The sequence below is a fragment of the Rana temporaria genome, chromosome 6 (assembly GCF_905171775.1).
Source record: "Rana temporaria chromosome 6, aRanTem1.1, whole genome shotgun sequence".
Lineage (NCBI taxonomy): Eukaryota > Metazoa > Chordata > Amphibia > Anura > Ranidae > Rana > Rana temporaria.
In genome coordinates, this window is record NC_053494.1 from 63115554 (window position 1) to 63133439 (window position 17886).

Here is a 17886-nt window from a genome sequence, read left to right on the forward strand (position 1 = left end):
TTTTAACTGCCGATTATCTCAACCTTGACAGCCATATAGTCTGCCTGAATGGCTGCTACATGTATAATCCTCCACAGATGTTCTCCATGAGATGCTTCCTACTCTTAGATCTATTATAATCTAATTGCATTCACTTGTTACCTTCTGTTTCTAATTAATGAAACATGATAACCCGAGTAAACCAGTGACAGAAGTGGAAGTGTTACATAGCTGAATGACCCCATTGCTTAGTAATACCTTCTAGTTTATTGGGTTTAGATCTGTTGCCTGAAACAAAGTCTATAAACAATAGAAAGCAGGTCAAAACCTATTTTTAAACCACATACCCAGACGCTGTGTTACTGTGACTCTCACTAATCTTGGCAGTTCTGCATTTTGTAAGGGGTGCCCAGCTATAATTTAATGATGACACACCAGGTAAAAAGATATTGTTAGCAGATATCAATTGGCATATTAAAAGAACAAGGCCACAGGGTTTGATATCAGCTGCTGGTGTAAGGAAATGGCCCACTTTAGACTGCTGTAACAGTAGAAGCCTAATGCCGCGTACACACCATCACTTTATGTGATGAAAAAAAACGACGTTTTGAAAAACGTCAATTAAAATGACCGTGTGTGGGGTAAAACGTCGTTTTATGTCTTGTGAAAAAGGAAAAAAAAATTGAAGCATGCTTCAGTTTTTTGTGTCAATTAAAATGATAGTGTGTGGGCAAAACGACGTTTAAAACGACGTTTTTAAACCCGCGCATACTCAGAAGCAAGTTATGAAGCGAGCTTCAATGGAAAAGAGTGCTGAACGTAACCTCGCTTTGCTAGAGCATTTTGAAAAAACTATGGTGTGTAGGCAACGTCGTTTTTGAAAATTAAGTTTAAAAAAGGTTGTTTTATTTCATGATTTAAAACGTCATTTTTTTCCATCACATAAAGTGATGGTGTGTACGTGGCATCACAGTTTTGCTGTGTACTTCGGTTGAGGGTGCAAAGTGAGCAAATTCATCGTACAAATATATCACATGTGACAGGGTACAGGTGTAGGCATGCAATGGATAATTTAACAAAATACATTTTTATACTGCGATACATTTGATCCAAGTTTGGATCAGCCTAAATAAATTATCATTGCTGTGTGACATTGTTTTTCCTATTATTCTACAGCAATGGTTCTCAGGCCAAAGCCTGCTGCCAGGCCACAGCTTCTCCAACACAGGCTACACATTCATCTGACACCCACCACCTGGCCATAGACTAGGGTGACCAGATGTCCCCGGTTTCAGGGGACAGTCCCCAGATTGAGGACGCTGTGCCCGGACCAAGTCTGTTCCCGGTTTTGTCCCCGAATTTGATTTCAACAGGAACTGGGGCAATTTTTTAAGTCAGTGCAGAATAAAAAAAAAATCTGAATTACACACCCCCGCTCCTACTAGCTTAGGGGGGTGTATTTTTTCCATTATCTGTGTCCCTTTCTGATGATGATGTGCTGGTCGGAGCAGAGGGACTATTTCTCCAATTTCTGGTGCATGCCCATTCAGCTCCGCTCGCATGTTCTTTTGCCTTGGCTCAAATCCTGGGCCAGCCGCCTGCCTGCTTATCTCCTTGCTTTCCCTTCCTCCGCTCCCAGGGCCGGATTCCAGACAAGGCCAACAGGGCCAGGCCTCGGGGCGGCAGTATGTGCAGGGGCGGCACTGTGGCGGAGAGGACACTGTCACCACTTTCACTTCGGGAGTTCCTCCCTGTCATGTCACGGATGGTGAGTGGAGAGAAAACTGAGGGAAGAAGTGGTGAGCACCCCCCCCAGTTCTCTATGCAATTTTCGGCAGCAGCACCCCCCCCCCCCACCTCTCAATGTCATATTTGGCAGCAGCACCCCCCCCCCTGTACTGCGCAGGCAGGGGCGGCATTGAAGGACCTGGCTTTGGGGCGGCAAAGGGAGTAAATCCGGGCCTGTCCGCTCCTCACCCAGTAGTAGGCAGGCCCGGAAAGTGAGACTAGAAAGGTTGTGAGGCGGGTGGCGGCGACGGGCAGAGAGAGGCAGCTGAGCTCAACTGATAATGTCCAGCAGCAGGAACAGAGGGAAAGCGGATCCAATCGTGAGGCTGCCAGTGCCTTCAAGGCTTCAACACAGGTGTGCTTTGAGGGTGTCTGTGAATAGACTATATTACACTTTGTCTGTCTCTCTGGCATAATGGATTATTGGTCATAAGTTAACAAAATCAGCACCCAGCAGCCATGTTATGTGACATGCTGTGACTGCCAGCCAGAGCCATGATAGAGTGTCTGCTGTCTGTGAGTCATCATAATGCTGATGATCTTAACCAGTTGCCGACCGCCCCATAGCAGATTTACTGCTACAGGGTGGTCACACTGTGCAGGATCACTTATATACGCAATCCTGCATTTCTGAGTATCAGAGTCAATCAGTGTGTCAGGCGGACTCGACGACCACCGGTACCTGTTGATCGTTATGTAAACAAGGCAGTTTGCCGTTCAGTCAGTATGAAAGACATTGATCCTGTGTTCCTGCAAAGCACAAACAGGGATCTATGTCTTCCCTTAGTAAAAGCACCTCCCCCACAGTAAGAAAACACGTGTTAGGCACACATTTAACCCTTTGATTGCCCTAGATGTTATCCCCTTCCCAGCCAGTGTCATTAGTACAGTGACATATTTTTAGCACTGATCACTGTATTAGTGTCACGGGTTCCCAAAAAGTGTCAAAAGTGTCACTTAGTGTTCGATTTGTCCACCACAATATCGCAGTCCCGCTATGAGTCGCTGATTGCTGCCATTACTAGTAAAAAATAAAAAATATGTCCCCGGATTTCATTTTAAAAATCTGGTCACCTTACCATAGACACACACACCATGCCCATAGTATTCAAGCTGTGCCCAGCTGTATACAAAAATCACCAATGCTTTATCATTGCCAAGATGGGTCAGAGACCAGGGAATCCTGAGAATGGTCAAAAAGATGATTCCTATGGCCTAAGGCATGGGTCTTCAAACTATGGTCCTCCAGTTGTTCAGGAAATACAATTCCTATAATGCCCAGCCAATGCCTTATGGGATGTGTAGTCCTGCAACAGCTGGAGGGCCGTAGTTTGAGGATCCCTGGCCTAAGGTAACAAGAATACCCCCAATTAGCCTTTAGTGATGTGCAATAGACTTATTTTGCTGGTAAATGAGGTTGTGGCTAACAATGTAAGATGTAGTTACATACTAAGTATAAGCCCCGTGTACATTAACTGTATTGTAATTTGTGGCATTTTCTAGTGAAGCTTGAGATTAACTATGACCATGGCCTCCCTCCTCTTATGCCCATGGCATCCTGTCAGGCTGTGGTTTCCTGTCTGCCACCACGGCTACTGCTGTTGTATTTTTCTGTTTGAAGTCACATGTGACGTCAAGTAGAATAATGCAAAAGAATAGCTGCTCTTAAAGAGGAAGTAAACTCAGCCCACAAAATCCACATTTTTCATTAAAGCAATACTTGCAAACATTACAAAGCATCCAGGCATGTCGATTATCTTATTCATGTCAGGTTTTATGTAAATATTGCTTACTTTCATTATCTGTCTAACCACAGCAGCCTGCACCATGTCGGCTCCTGGTATCCTGTTTCAGAGCAGAGTATATTTCCACCATTCCTGCCGTAATCTCGTGCATGTGCTGCACTTCTTATGATGCTGGACAGACCCAATGTTTATATGGCCTGCAACTACTGGAGCTCTCGCAGGATTAAAATGGATACCAACGAGTGCTGATGACGTCTGCACGGCACCTTTGTGGAGGGTTTGACAGCTCACCGAGTGTGCCATGAATCGAAGCAGAAAATCGCATGTGCAAATTACGCCACTGCAGGGGACAGAGGTTGTTTTCTCACGAATGGTGCAGCTGTGGGGAAAATAAAACCTAGCTATATGCATGGGCGTCCGCTCCATAGGGCAAGAGGGGGCAATTGACCCCCCCCCCCTGCAAAATCGAGAAGGTGTTAAAGAGTCTCACGGCCACGGGCTGTCTGAGCAGTCCCAGGCCGGATGTCACACAGGCACAGCGAGCAGAGTGAAGCCGCCTCCCCCTCCAGTGTTTATGTGTACACAGGGGGAGGGAACCTGCTGCCTGTGCCGCCCTCTTCTCTTCTAATTTTAATGAGTGGCCACGTGTCTTGTTAAACTCCGTCCACAAAAAAGTTGTATCCCTATTGTGGGGTCACTAGTATGGTATTTGTAAATTGAAATCATATCCCCTCTCAAGTATCTCTTCTCCAGAGAGAATAAGTTCGGTGCTCCCAACCTTTCCTCATAACTAATATCCTCCAGACCCTTTATTAGCTCTGTTGCCCTTCTCTGTACTCTCTCCATTTCCAGTACATGTTTCCTGAGGACTGGCACCCAGAACTGGAGTGGATCCCCTTTTTATTGCATGCCAATATTCTGTTTGTGTTGTAAGCAGCAGCTTGGCATTGCATGCCATTGCTGAGCCTATCATCTACTAGGACCCCCAGGTCCTTTTCCTTCAACACTGATAGGTCTAGAAGTAATTTGTATTGATTGGTACTCTCTGGCAGACAAATAGTGATCCATTTTGTGTGAGGTTTGTACACAGTGTCACATTGTGCATGTGTTTGTACATTGAGGAGCGATTCACTTACAATGTTGCATTCCCAAAACAGGGGCTTATGTGGTTTGGGCCACTCTGGGGTGTGTTGGCAGCTTATTTGAAAACATGGGCTGCCGTGTCACATAAGCAATTTAAACTAATTCTGCAGCTTCTTACAGCCGCGAAACAGACACTCGCAAAGGCTTGGAAATCTCCTAATTTATCACTAAATGAAGTGACAAATAGAATGAATACCGCAATGTCTCACGCCAAAATGATGGCAATTGATATGGATACGATCACCAGATTCGAGAAAATATGGAAGCCTCGGTTCACATATGTAATTCCGAATGCAATTAATAACGATGTTTTACAGCCGTGGTAGCCCAGCCAATTTAACAACCTACTGCTATGACATCAGAACTCAGATTGCTCCTGCAGACCCCCTTATCCTCAACCCTTCCCTTCTCTGCCTCCTTTTCTCCCCTTCCTCAGAAACATGTTCTTAGCCTTATAATTTTGTTTCCGCAACTAAGGTTACAATGTTGAATATCGTTGAAACTCCCAACGATTGCACCAAAAGAATATACATAAAGACATGGCCCTAGATTCATTTTAGTTCACAATGGTTAATAGAAGTAATGCAAAATGAACCTAGGTGGCCAGTTATTCAATCGATATTGTTTCTGTATACCTTGTTAAACTGACTGAAATAAGCTACTTTTGCAATGTACAATGACTATGTTTGTTTGTTAGAGAGTTTCTTATTTTTGTAACTCGTTCTTTTTATTATGCTTGTACAATTCTTTATCAATTCAATAAAAATACTTTGACAAGGAAAACATGGGCTGCCATAAAGCAGCACAAGTTACCGTGCAATATAACACGCTGACATACACGTCAAAGATTAGGCTGGTCTTAAATCTGTTTTGCTGCTTGTCGAGAATAAATAAAACACGACATACATGCATTTTTACTTTAAATTAGCATGTAGAAATATACCCTTTATGTAATAAGGCAGTGTGCAGTAACAGACATCAACCAATCAGAAATTATAGTTCACTCATGTGAACACACTTCTAAAATGAATATGTGACTGGCTGTTATTGTGGTGCCATTGTGTAGGTGACATTGTTCTGTTTGACTGAGAACATTGATTCTATCCACCAGCTATATCTGCAATCGGTTTTACGACAAATCCATTCAGTAAAGTGCTTGCATTTCATTCAAATATAATTCCATTTCAGTAGAATTCACATTTCTGCTAGCCTGTAGGTGGATGCTTTATTATGGTAAAAACAATTGTTTCATCCAAAAGGTTACAGGAAATTACTTTTTAACACAATTTAGCCATGTATCTGGAATCTGTTCGGGCACGGATGGAGAAAAAGACAACTCGTACTCCATCTAGAACGGTCATATTTCCCTATCACATATGTAACTAAACTATTCAGTACTGGTATCCTATAATTAAGCATGGCAAATATCCCGCAATGAACAAAGTATGAACAAAGTTGTTCCATGTTTTATAAAGAAGAAAATTCATTGATGATTTACAAAAATAGTAAAACATTTGTTCTGATAATGCACAAATAAAATGGAAAAATCTTTCTGAAACTGAATAAAAACCTAATACAATCTTAGGAAATGAAGAATGCATTTGGTAGCATAAAAAAATACAACACATGTAATTTTGCAGTGATCGGGATAAGTAAACTGTGCTTTAGGTGAAAACAGTTTGCAAATATTTACTGCAGTTTGCAACTGATTTATTCAATAAGTACATATGTCTACAGTCTGACCCTTTCTAATGAGGTGACAGCGTGAACTTTTGACTAAAGGTGGCTACACATGTCTAGAAAATAAAATAGTGCCACAGATCTATTACATCTTGTACATTTAAATTGATATCACAGTGCTGGGAAAGGCTGTTTAGGTTCAAAGCACACCTGTACCCATACAGACTTTGCAATGTAAAGCAATCTTTGAATGGATCAGGAGGAGCTATCAACCATCCGCTATCCTCCAATCATAGAGCTTCTATGAATGGAAGAGCTGGGTGGAAAGAGCAGGCAAAGTCAAACTCTCTTAACCCCTGTTGCATTGGACAATAGTGTGGCATTGATGGAGGAGGATTTCTACTAACAGAAAAAAAAATGAGCACAAGGGACACATCTGACCGTTTGTTAGTTCGTTGTGCTGATTTTTCAGTTTTACATTTTAGCTACACTTTGGAGTTGATTTATTAAAGGCAACTAGACTGTGCACTTTGTAAAGTGCAGTTGCACTCTGCAAGAGCAGTTGCTCCAGAGCTTAGTAAATGAGCAGAAGCTTTGATGACTTCCATTATCCAATCATGTGCAAGCAAACATGCAGTTTTGTAAATTTTTCCTTGCATGTGATTGGGTATTGTATGTAAAGTGAAACTTACTTAATTTACTAGGCTCTGGAGCAACTGCACTTGCAGAGTCTATTTGCCTTTAGTAAATCAACCCCTTAGGCTTTAACTTTTCCCTTTGCTAAAGTGTATCTCCTGTCAAACTTGTGAAAATCACATGGTACAGGGCCATTCTGATTGTCATTGGACAACTCAGATCACGATACACAAAGCCAGTGTTTTTTCTGTCACTATTAATATACATTTTTCCAGAAACACACATCCATCTGGAGGTGGTTAAAGGCCCTGCAAATACAAATTAACACCCGTTATATAAATGAACACCTGTTCATCTGCTGGAAATGCACTTGACACTTAGGCCCGGATTCAGAGAGCAGTTGCGACGGCGTATCTCCGGATACGCCGTCGTAACTCTGAGTTGCGGGGTCGTATCTATACGACTGATTCATAGAATCAGTTACGCATAGATTTCCCCAAGATCCGACCGGCGTAAGTGTCTTACACCGTCGTATCTTAGGCTGCATATTTACGCTGGCCGCTAGGTGGCACTTCCGTATATTTACACGAGGAATATGCAAATTAGGTAGATACGCCGATTCAGAAACGTATGTCCGCACGGCGCATTTTTTTACGTCGTTTACGTTAGGCTTTTTCCGGCGTAAAGTTACCCCTGCTATATGAGGGGTATCCTATGTTAAGTATGGAGGTCAAATTTTTTTTAATTTTACGTCGTTTGCGTAAGTCGTTTGCGAATAGGGCTGTACGTAAGTTACGTTCACGTCTAAAGCATTGACGATTTGCGGCGTCATTTCGAGCATGCGCACTGGGATTCTTTCACGAACGGCGCATGCGCCGTTCTTAAAAAAAGTCAAATACGTGGGGTCACACTAAATTTGAATAAAACACGCCCACATCATCCACATTTAAATTAGGCGGGCTTACGCCGCACCACATACATTACGGCGCCGTAACATAGGGCGCAAGTTCTTTCTGAATATGGAACTTGCGCCCTAATTTACGGCGGCGCAACGTATCTGAGATACGTTACGCCAGCTAAGAGATAGACAGATCTCTCTGAATCCAGGTCTTAGTTTCCACTTGTGGAATGATACCACATGCTATTTTTAGGACTGAAATTGATAGAATTGGTGTAAGTCCTGACCATAACAACATAACATGGCAAACAACTTATTTGATCATAACAAGTTAAACTACTAAATCCCTACCATTACCCTCATCTCCACAGACGAGGAATACTATTAAAAAATACCTTTATTTTCAGTCTGCAGCACCGTAAATTACTGTGCAATGAATGCAAGCAATGCAATATGGCAACCTGGAGGTGTTCTATACACAGATGGTGTACCAAATGCCCCCCAGAAATATACATTGCTGATTGTGTGATTGGCTTGCTGATTTTTCCAGAGGTCTGCACTAAAATACAAGGCAGATTTTGGGCATTCTCTGCAACAAAAATTTCATTTGTGGTGAGATACTTCAAAGGGAAATTATCTCTAAAGGCATTCAGACTCAGACACTTTCCTCATTAGAACTTTGCAAGTGCAGCAGATGATTGATAATTATAAAGTCACTCCCATTTACATTCACTTTGGCACATTGATAAAAAACATCTATTTCTTTCAGAATAACAAAAGGTAGGAATCTGCAACAACGTTTGTTAAAATCCCTGTAATGTACATAAATCAGCCAGAGGATACAAGTGGAGTTAATCTTTAAAGTGATATTAAAGGATTTTTATTTTTAAATAGCAAACATGTCATACGAAGGCCCCGTACACACGACCAAACATGTATGCTGAAACTGGTCCGCGGGCCAGTTTCAGCATACATGTTTGGTCGTGTGTAGCCGCGAGCGGGCCGAATTCCAGCAAACATTTGCCCGCCGGGCCTTTTCCCAGCGGGCAAATATTCCTGGACGTGTTTTAAAACCGTCCGGTGGAATCCTGCCCGCTCGGACATGTACGGTCGTCAGTACAGACCTACCGTACATGTCCGAGCGCCCGCCGTCCCTCGCATGCGTCGAATGACTTCGATGCATGCGTGGAAGCCTTTAAATGGCAGGCCCGCCCATGTCTCCGCGTCATCGCCGCGTCATGGTCGCGGCGACGACGCAGACACGCCCCGCGTATTGTTTACGCGCGGACTTCTGTACGATGGTGTGTACAACCATCGTACAGAAGCCCTCTGGCAGGCATGTACGGTGAAAACGGTCCGACGGACCGCTTTCACCGTACGTTTGTTCGTGAGTACCCGGCCTTACTTGCTCTGTGAAGTGGCTTTGCACAGAGCAGCCCCAATCTTTCTCTTCTCAGGTCCCCTGTCAAAGCTCCTTGCCCCTCCCTCCTGTTGAAGGCCCCCAGAGCAAGTAGCTTGCAATGGGGGCAACCAAGCAGGCAGGCTCCTAAGTCACAGCTCAGACCCTCCCCCTCTATCTTCTGATTGGCTCACTGGCTGTGATTGACAGCAGCAGGAGCCAATAGCTTGTGATTGGATTGGGAGCAGCAAATTTCAGAGTCCATAAATTTGATTGTTTGAGCACTAGCTATGCCATTTTAGTTATGCACAGCCCTCTAAGAGAATGAAGCTCCATTCAAACCTGTGTGTTTTATGTGTGTTTCAGGTGTGGTGCATTAAATAAAGTTTTGCATGCTGCATCTTTGATGTGCTTTCATCAAAATATACTATCTATTGAGTATGATAGTAACAATTAATGTAAAACACACCTAAAATGCAATGACCAATAAACTGGGCCTGAGTAGTGATGTTCAGTCAATGCTGGTGCAAGTGCATGTAGACTAGGGGGCCCAGATTCACAGAGAGCAAGGCGCACATTACGCCGCCGTAGAGCAAACACTGTACGCTACTCCAACGCAGCGCGGAGAGGCAAGCATTGCATTCAGCAAGCCAGTGCTCCCAACGCTGCGCCAGCGTGGCGTGGGTTTCCAAAGGCGCAGTCCGGCATAGGTGGAAGTGGGTGTGAATCCATGCAAATGAGGTGTGACCCCATGCAAATGATGGGCCGAGCGCCAGACAGGTACGTATCATGAACTGCGCACTGATGTGGACGCATGCACAGCACCCCCCTGCGCCTGCTCAAAACCACGCCGACACAACTGCCTAAGCTACGCCGGATCACTGCGTACGCCGTGAACATAACGAACGCCCAGCCAGACACACGTCCAATGCACAATACGCCGGCTAGTGTTCCCTGGTGCAGACCTGTGCATGTCTGTTGCCGTGTTGCACATCCTTTATGGGGAATAACTTTAAGCCGGACGTACAACTTACGTGCATCTCGCGTAGCATGCGCTGGGCACACGCACGTTCGTGAATTGCTGTATTTCCCTCATTTGCATGTTTGAAGGGCTAATCAATGGCTAACCAATGGGAGTGGCACCATGTTCCCAGCCTGTTTTTAGGCGCATATTGGTTTGTGGGTCTGGCGCACACATACACCGGCGCACATTTGCACTTACGTCGGCGTAACGTGTTATACGTCGGCGTAAGTGCTTTGTGAATCTGGGCCGAAGTGACTAAAAGAGGCTGGAGTGAATCAGAAGCACCAAGATCCAAAAAAGGTGAAAAAAAGAGTATTGTATTTAAACAAATACCAATTGTTTATGATACACAGTGGCTTAGCTAACTAAATGGCATCCAGTTGGGATTTAGATCTATTCTAGGTAGTAAGGGATGGTCAATTCTGGGGGGATGATTTAGTGTATGAAATGTTGAAATGTTATTTGTTAGTAAAACTTAAAAAGCATCAAAAGTATTTATAGTGTTGTTGATTGGGTGCCAGTGCCAGACATCTGGGACCAAGATATGAAGATACTGTAAATCTGATAAGGCTATTGTGATACTGGATCACACAGAATTATACCACAATAAATGTAGCTCTAAAATGACAAATTTTAATATTGCCAATAAATGTGATTACTAAAGCATAATTTAACATCAACAGCTGCCCAAAAATCACACAATAGAAAGCATGGAAGAAGTCGCTCATGTAGATTTATGAAGACTGCCTCATGAGACAACTTTCAGTAGCTGAATGGCTCCAGGCAAATCCTGGAGACATTTCATAGATAGGAATATGTCATGCTGTGTCACAACTTTATGTGCAGTACACATATTTGTAAAAAGCACAGACTACCCAGTACATTGACATATCACAACCGCCTGTGGTATAGTCTTTTGTCACAGCAGTAGATGCCTAAAGCAAGTTAATTCCAACATGACAGAAAATATCAAGCCAGATTCCTTCAATATCAGCAAGGATCTATACAACACAAGTTTGGCACTTGAGTTAGAAGCAATGGGGCAGATCCACAGACAGAGTACGCCGGCGTATCTACTGATACGCCGGCGTACTTTCAAATTACCCGTGTCGTATCTTTAGTTTGAATCCTCAAACCAAGATACAACGGCATCTGGGTTAGATCCGACAGGTGTATGTCCTTGTACGCTTTCGGATCTAAGATGCAATACTTCGGCATCCGCTGGGTGGCGTTCACGTCGTTTTCCGCAACGTCATTTAGCGCAATGCACGGCGGGAAATTTAGAAACGGAGCATGCGCAGTTCATTCGGCGCGGGGACGCGCTTCATTTAAATGAAACACGCCCCCTAATCGCCGATTTGAATTCCGCCGCCAGAGATACACTACGCCGCCGTAACTTACGGCGTGAAATCTTTAAGGATTCAAAATTATGCCAGGTAAGGTACGGCGGCGTAGCGTATCTCTGATACGCTGCGCCGATCTATTTCTATGTGGATCTGGCCCAATGTTTATTTACATATTAGGAAAATCCATGGTCATGATATGAGTTACCAAAGCTCACAAATTTTGGTTGCATTATGTCTATTGTGACATCTTTTTAGGTGAAACCTTGATCAGAGGCAGGTCAAAAATGCTTGTTGTTGTCTCCTAAAACATGCAGCAATATTAGCATCTACTTGCATTGCTCACTTCCATCCCTATCCCATCCGCACTAAAATAAACATGTAAGTTAGAAGAGTCCACATTGCAGATTTCCGAAATGCTCTGCATAGCTCTGAAAATGTGTTACTCTTATGCCTCATACACACGGTCGGACTTTTGACCATGCAAAGAAAGAGAACAGGTTCTCTATCTAAGGTCCGTCGGACTTCCGACAAAAAAAGTCAGATGGAGGCTACACACGGCCGGACTTTCCGAGAAAAAAAGCCTGTCCGGCCGTGTGTACGAGGCATAAAGGAAGGTAGATGATACTTGCATATCCCATTGCACTCTGAAATAACTCAATTTGTTCTGAGATAGTTTATCCACAAACATAGTCACTAAGCTGGCAGTTGGTAATAATATTATATATCTCTATGTCAGTCATAAAATCAACCTCAAGTCAGTGGCAGGAGATAGGAATAACCCATAATACTTATCCAAAGACGGATAGCAACAGTTTGGCTTCTGTACCTGTTGGTGGACCTATTTCTCAGTTAGATGGACTCACCAGAGTGTAACTTATGCTCACAGTGATAAGTATGCACTGGAAGGACTAGGAGGAGTGTTTACAAGAACAGCCATTACTAACTGTAATAAGGAAAACCCTTATGAAGTAGAAATCACAGATGGCATTGGCTCCACATGGCTGAATTAAAGTGTTATTTAAAAGAGACGTATGGGGTTAAAAAACATAAAAAGAAACCCCTTATACTTAGCTAGGTGGATGCCGTATTGATCTGATGCTGAATCTGTCCCCCACCGTCTCTTCACTGAGAACTTAGTGATCAAACGCTGCTGATCGCTCTGTTCTCCTCTCCGCTCTGAGCAGGGAGCGGTGACTGTCAGGCCACGTACACGCGACTGGTTTCCTCGACAGAATCCATCAAGAAACTTGGTGGGAGAGCTTTTTTGCCGAGGAAAACGGTCGTGTGTATGTTTTTCTTTGAGGAAACTGTCGAGGAACTCGACAAGGAAAAAAGAGAATAAGTTCTCTTTTACCTCGACGGGAGTCTGAATTTCCTCGTCGTGTTCCTCGTCGGGCTGGTTTTCGACGAGAAACTCGAGCGTGTGTATGCTAAGAAACCCACGCATGCTCAGAATAAAGTATGAGACGGGAGTAAAAGTAGCATTTGTAATGGAGATAACACATTTTTCACGCTGTAACAGACTGAAAAGTGCAAATCGTCTCCGACCAAACTTTTAATTTACACGCAGTAACATGAGATTAGCAAAAGCAGCCCCAAGGGTTGTGCCAGTGGAATCAAACTTCCCCTGTCATTGTATGTGTTTTACATCACCGCGTTTGAGAACGAGGAGATTTTGTCTTGACCGTGTGTACGCAAAGCAAGCTTGTCGAGTTCCTAGACAAGCCTAACAAGGAACTCGTCGAGAAAAACGATGTGTCTTTTCCGACGAGTTCCTCGGTCGTGTGTAGGAGGCTTCAGTCTCATCTAGGCGAGAAACAAGGAAGTGCTGAAGTGCACCACCAAAAAGACAACTGTATCCAGTTGTGGGAAAGGAGCCAGGGCAAAAAGTTGTTTTAATATGTGAAGTTTTGCTTTAACTGCAGGGAAGAAAATATGGTCTCCTGCCTTTTCAGATAGGACTGTGCTGCATGGAAGAGGGGTGTGTATCTTAAAAGTTGAGGGAAATAAATAAACAGTACTGTGTATCCCTTGGAAGGTAACACAGTTCTATTATCTTCATGCCATCTTTGTATGTATCTATCTGCCTGGAGTTCACCTTTATGCTTTATGGGTTTTCACATGTAATAGTGATACCCACAAAAAGTCCATCATGAATGCTGGAACATGTAATCTGTATTTTCCCTATCACCCACTGCTCAAAAACCTTTACAATATTTAAAAAGTTGCTGGAAAGATGAGTGGATGAAATGTAAAAAAATTGCAAAGAAGCATAACTGTATTTGCATATGCAGATATACCATACAGTAAATAATGTTTATTTAAAGGTTTCTTTACCTGACTGGATAGTCGGCTGCACTGAGATTGATGAAGAAATCCCAAGACCAGTCAGACATCTCTAGGAGGTCCCTCATACTTTGCAAGTAGGTGGACAGAAGACTCGCCCCTCCCCAGATGGTCGACATTCTCCATGAAGTGACACGTACATTAGGATATTGGCTGGCAAACTGGACTACTTGTCTGTGCAGGTAGTTGGATCTCTGTGTCAGACCAAAGACATAAATAATGCAGAAATCATGTGCCCAAGATGGGTTTTTTTTTACATTATTAAATAGAAACAGGTCGAATAAAAGATGCTGACGAAAACAGATACATTCAATGGCTAATTAAAGTGAACTTATATTCCCAATACAATTTGAAGCTTAAACAAGATTAGTGTTCCATTAAACATATAAAGAATAACAAAGCTCCAGGATCTCTTCCCTAGTTGGCCAGTTACATGTTTTTTGGCTCTAAAGACCTAGGTGATTTACAATGAGGCTAAGCCAGCCAATCAGAGTGTGAAAACTGATACTTATTATTTACCAAATACCACGTTATTGGCTGCTGGGGAATGCTTGAAGGATCAACTAGTGGGAAGTTATTTTATTAATGGTACCAAACTCAGGGCACTCTGACATGCAAATATGAATTTCAGTAAGGAATGTTGTGGGCTATCCTCTCAACCCTTACTTTTGATCATTTAATGTAATATATAGTATAGCCTTACTAATCCATTGTAAGACACACTCATTTGAGGGGAGAGGGTCAGCCCTTGATTTTCTGTCCTACATATTAGAGTGATATGGATTTTAGGGCTCTCAGGTTGCTCAGGGAAAATGTTGAACAGTATGTGGAGAGAGAATGTCATGGATTTTGAGAGTCAATAACTATTTCGCAAAGCCTTAATAAAGGGAGCTTGATTTCGAAAGCAGTCATCAATGGACAACTTTAAGTTCATTTTGCATGCATATTCACATGACTCAGTAAATTATGTTTCTGTAACACCAGATTTCAGTTAATAGGGCGATTTTAAAGCGGAGGTTCTGCGAACAATCAATTTTTTTTTTGTGTGTGTAATCAGTGGTGTTATATATCTGAATTGATTACTTACTTGTTAGGTGTCTTCAAACATCACCTGTTAGTTTTCTTAGTAAAGAGAAACTTATATCTTGCGATCTAGGCATTTGCCATTTTGCTTGTGGGCATTGTGAAGCCCACAAACAATTAATTCCTAGAAACAGTGAATGCTCTGCTCCCGGCATTCACCACTCTATCACGGGCATGCGAACTGTTTACGGCGACCTGCACCGTAAACATTCTGGTTGCCATCACAACGGGCGGCGTCATTGAAAGTACACTCCCCTTTGTTATGGCATTCATAGCTAGTGAAACATCAGCGATGGCACAGTGAGCTCTCATAACACACTGCGCAGCCAATATTTTTGAAGGTAAATGTGTGGTGGTATTTAAAATTATTTCCATGCCATGCCTTCTGAAATATAGCTCTGTAAAATCTCTGATGCCAGTAAATGGGTACTGTGAGCTTACATCTTCTATTCCCTGCTAATTATCTGCATACAAATGGTTGCAGCAATGATGGCCCTATGGTGTTCTAACGTGGTAACAAATTCTATTCAGATAATGTAAGCAGAATATGCAGGGGCCAAAAACGGCCAGCTAACAGTACTGTTATACTAACAACAGGATTTTGGAGAGCTGAAACTCAGAAAGGACAGCACAGAGATCCTTTAAACGTATTACATTATTATTAGTACTGCACAAGAAACTCCACAAGGAAGTAATTTGTCACTATTCTTACATGAAAGAACATTATGTGTCCTTAACCACTTCAGCCCCAGAAGATTTGGCTGCTCAATGACCAGGCCATTTTTTGCGATACGGCACTGCGTTGCTTTAACTGACAATTATGCTATCTTGCAATGCAAACAAAATTTACGTTTTTTTCCCCCAACTAAATAGAGCTTTCTTTTGGTGGTATTTGATAATCTCTGCGGTTTTTATTTTGTGTACTATAAACAAAAAAAGAGCAGCAATTATGAAATAATTTTTTTTTTTTAACTTTTTGCTATAATAAATACCCCCATTTTTTTTTCAAAAAAAGAAAATGTTTTCCTCAGTTTAGGCAATATGTATGCTTCTACATATTTTTGGTAATAAAAATTGCAAAAAGTGTATATTGATTGGTTTTCGCAAAAGTTATAGTATTTACAAAATAAGACATAGCTTTATGGCATTTTTTATTAAATATTATTTTTTTTTTTACTAGTAATGGTGGTGGATCAATTTTTATTGGGACATTATTTTATTTTATTGGGACATTATGGCGAACAGATCGGACACTTTTGACAAATTTTTTGGACCACTGACAATTATACAGTGCTCAGTGGTATAAAAATGCACTGATTACTGTATAAATGTCACTGACAGGGAAGAGGGTAACTCTAAGGGCGATCAAGGGGTTAACTGTGTTTCCTAGTGTGTTCTAACTGTGGAGGGGAGGGGACTTACTTTAGGAGATGACAGATCATGGTTCCCAGCTAGTAGGAACTCACAATCTCTCTCTCCTCACATAACTGGGACACACACGTCCCTGTTCTGCCTCTTGTGACCGCAATCGCGCAATGCAAACAAGCTGAAAGCCACCATTAAAGAAACCTGGGCTTCCATAACACCTCGGCAGTGTCAGGGGCTGATTGCCTCCATGCCACGCCGCATTGATGCAGTCATTTATGCAAAAGAAGCCCAGACCAAGTATTGAGTACATACTATACTGTACATGGAAATACTTTTCAGTAAGCCAACATTTCTCTACTAAACATAATTTTTTTTATTGGTCTTATGTAATATTCTAATTTTCTGAAATACAGAATTTTGGGTTTTCACTAGCTGTAAGCCATAATCATCAAAATTAAAAGAAGGAAATGTTTGGTATATGAGACTCCTGTCGACTTGTTCTCTTTTTTCCTTGTCAAGTTCCTCAACAGTTTCCTCGATGAAAAACATACACACAACCGTTTTCCTCAGCAAAAAAGCTCTCCCACCAAGTTTCTTGATGGATTCTATCGAGGAAAACGGTTGTGTGTACGAGGCCTTACTGTTGGCTGGCTCACTACCCCTGTTGGAAGTCTATTCCAAAGCAGCAACAATTATTTTCAGTAAAATAATACTTTACTTAATATTAGTTTTGAACTTTGCTACTGCTAGTTTGAGGTCATATCCCTGTGTTCTTGATCTTGGCTACACATTGAATATGCTGCCCTTCTGAACCTTATTTACCCCCTTCATGGATTTAAAGATTTCAATCATGTCTCCCCTTTCCCTTCTTTCCTCCAGACTTTACATAATTTGGTTCCTGAAGTCTTTACTAATATGTATTATACCTTAAAACCTTTTGCCATTTTTGGTGCCTGTCTCTGGACTCTATCTTATCAAAATATTTTTGTAAGCGAGGTCTCCAGAACTAGACACAGTACTCTAAATGGGGTCTAACTAAAAATCGCTATAGGGGTATAGGAACCTTTTATCACCTGCTGGTGACCCCTCTAGTGATGCATTATATTTTCTATTCCCACTGCAAAGCCACACTGTTTGATCTTTTTTTTTTTTGCAATGATCTGAAATAAGTACTCCCAAGTATTTTTTTCTCTGTAGAAGACAGTGAAGAGTTGAAGAATCTGATAATAATATAAGAGAATTTTTGGTAAGCTAAGAGTGACTTCTCCGTAACAGAGAAGAGGTCCATCACCTTAGGACACTAGCAAAAAATCGAGGACTCATGGAGTGAGGAAGGGTTATAGGGGTGGCACCCAGGGGGCATGTCCTCAAAAGTTTTGCCAGTGACAATCACCTGAAGGTCTGAGCATATAACCCACTATCTATGAATACTTGGCCTGTGTCCTCTACTG

The 17886-nt window shown here is 42.3% G+C and overlaps 1 protein-coding gene across 1 annotated transcript in view; it reads right to left on the reverse strand.

Annotated features, from left to right (window-relative positions):
• XYLT1 (xylosyltransferase 1) overlaps nt 1–17886 on the reverse strand; it is a 421691-nt gene that overhangs the window by 127514 nt on the left and 276291 nt on the right. Inside the window, exon 4 of the mRNA XM_040356908.1 lies at nt 13976–14178. Coding sequence (XP_040212842.1) covers nt 13976–14178 — 203 coding nt within the window. The remainder of the gene's footprint in view (nt 1–13975; nt 14179–17886) is intronic.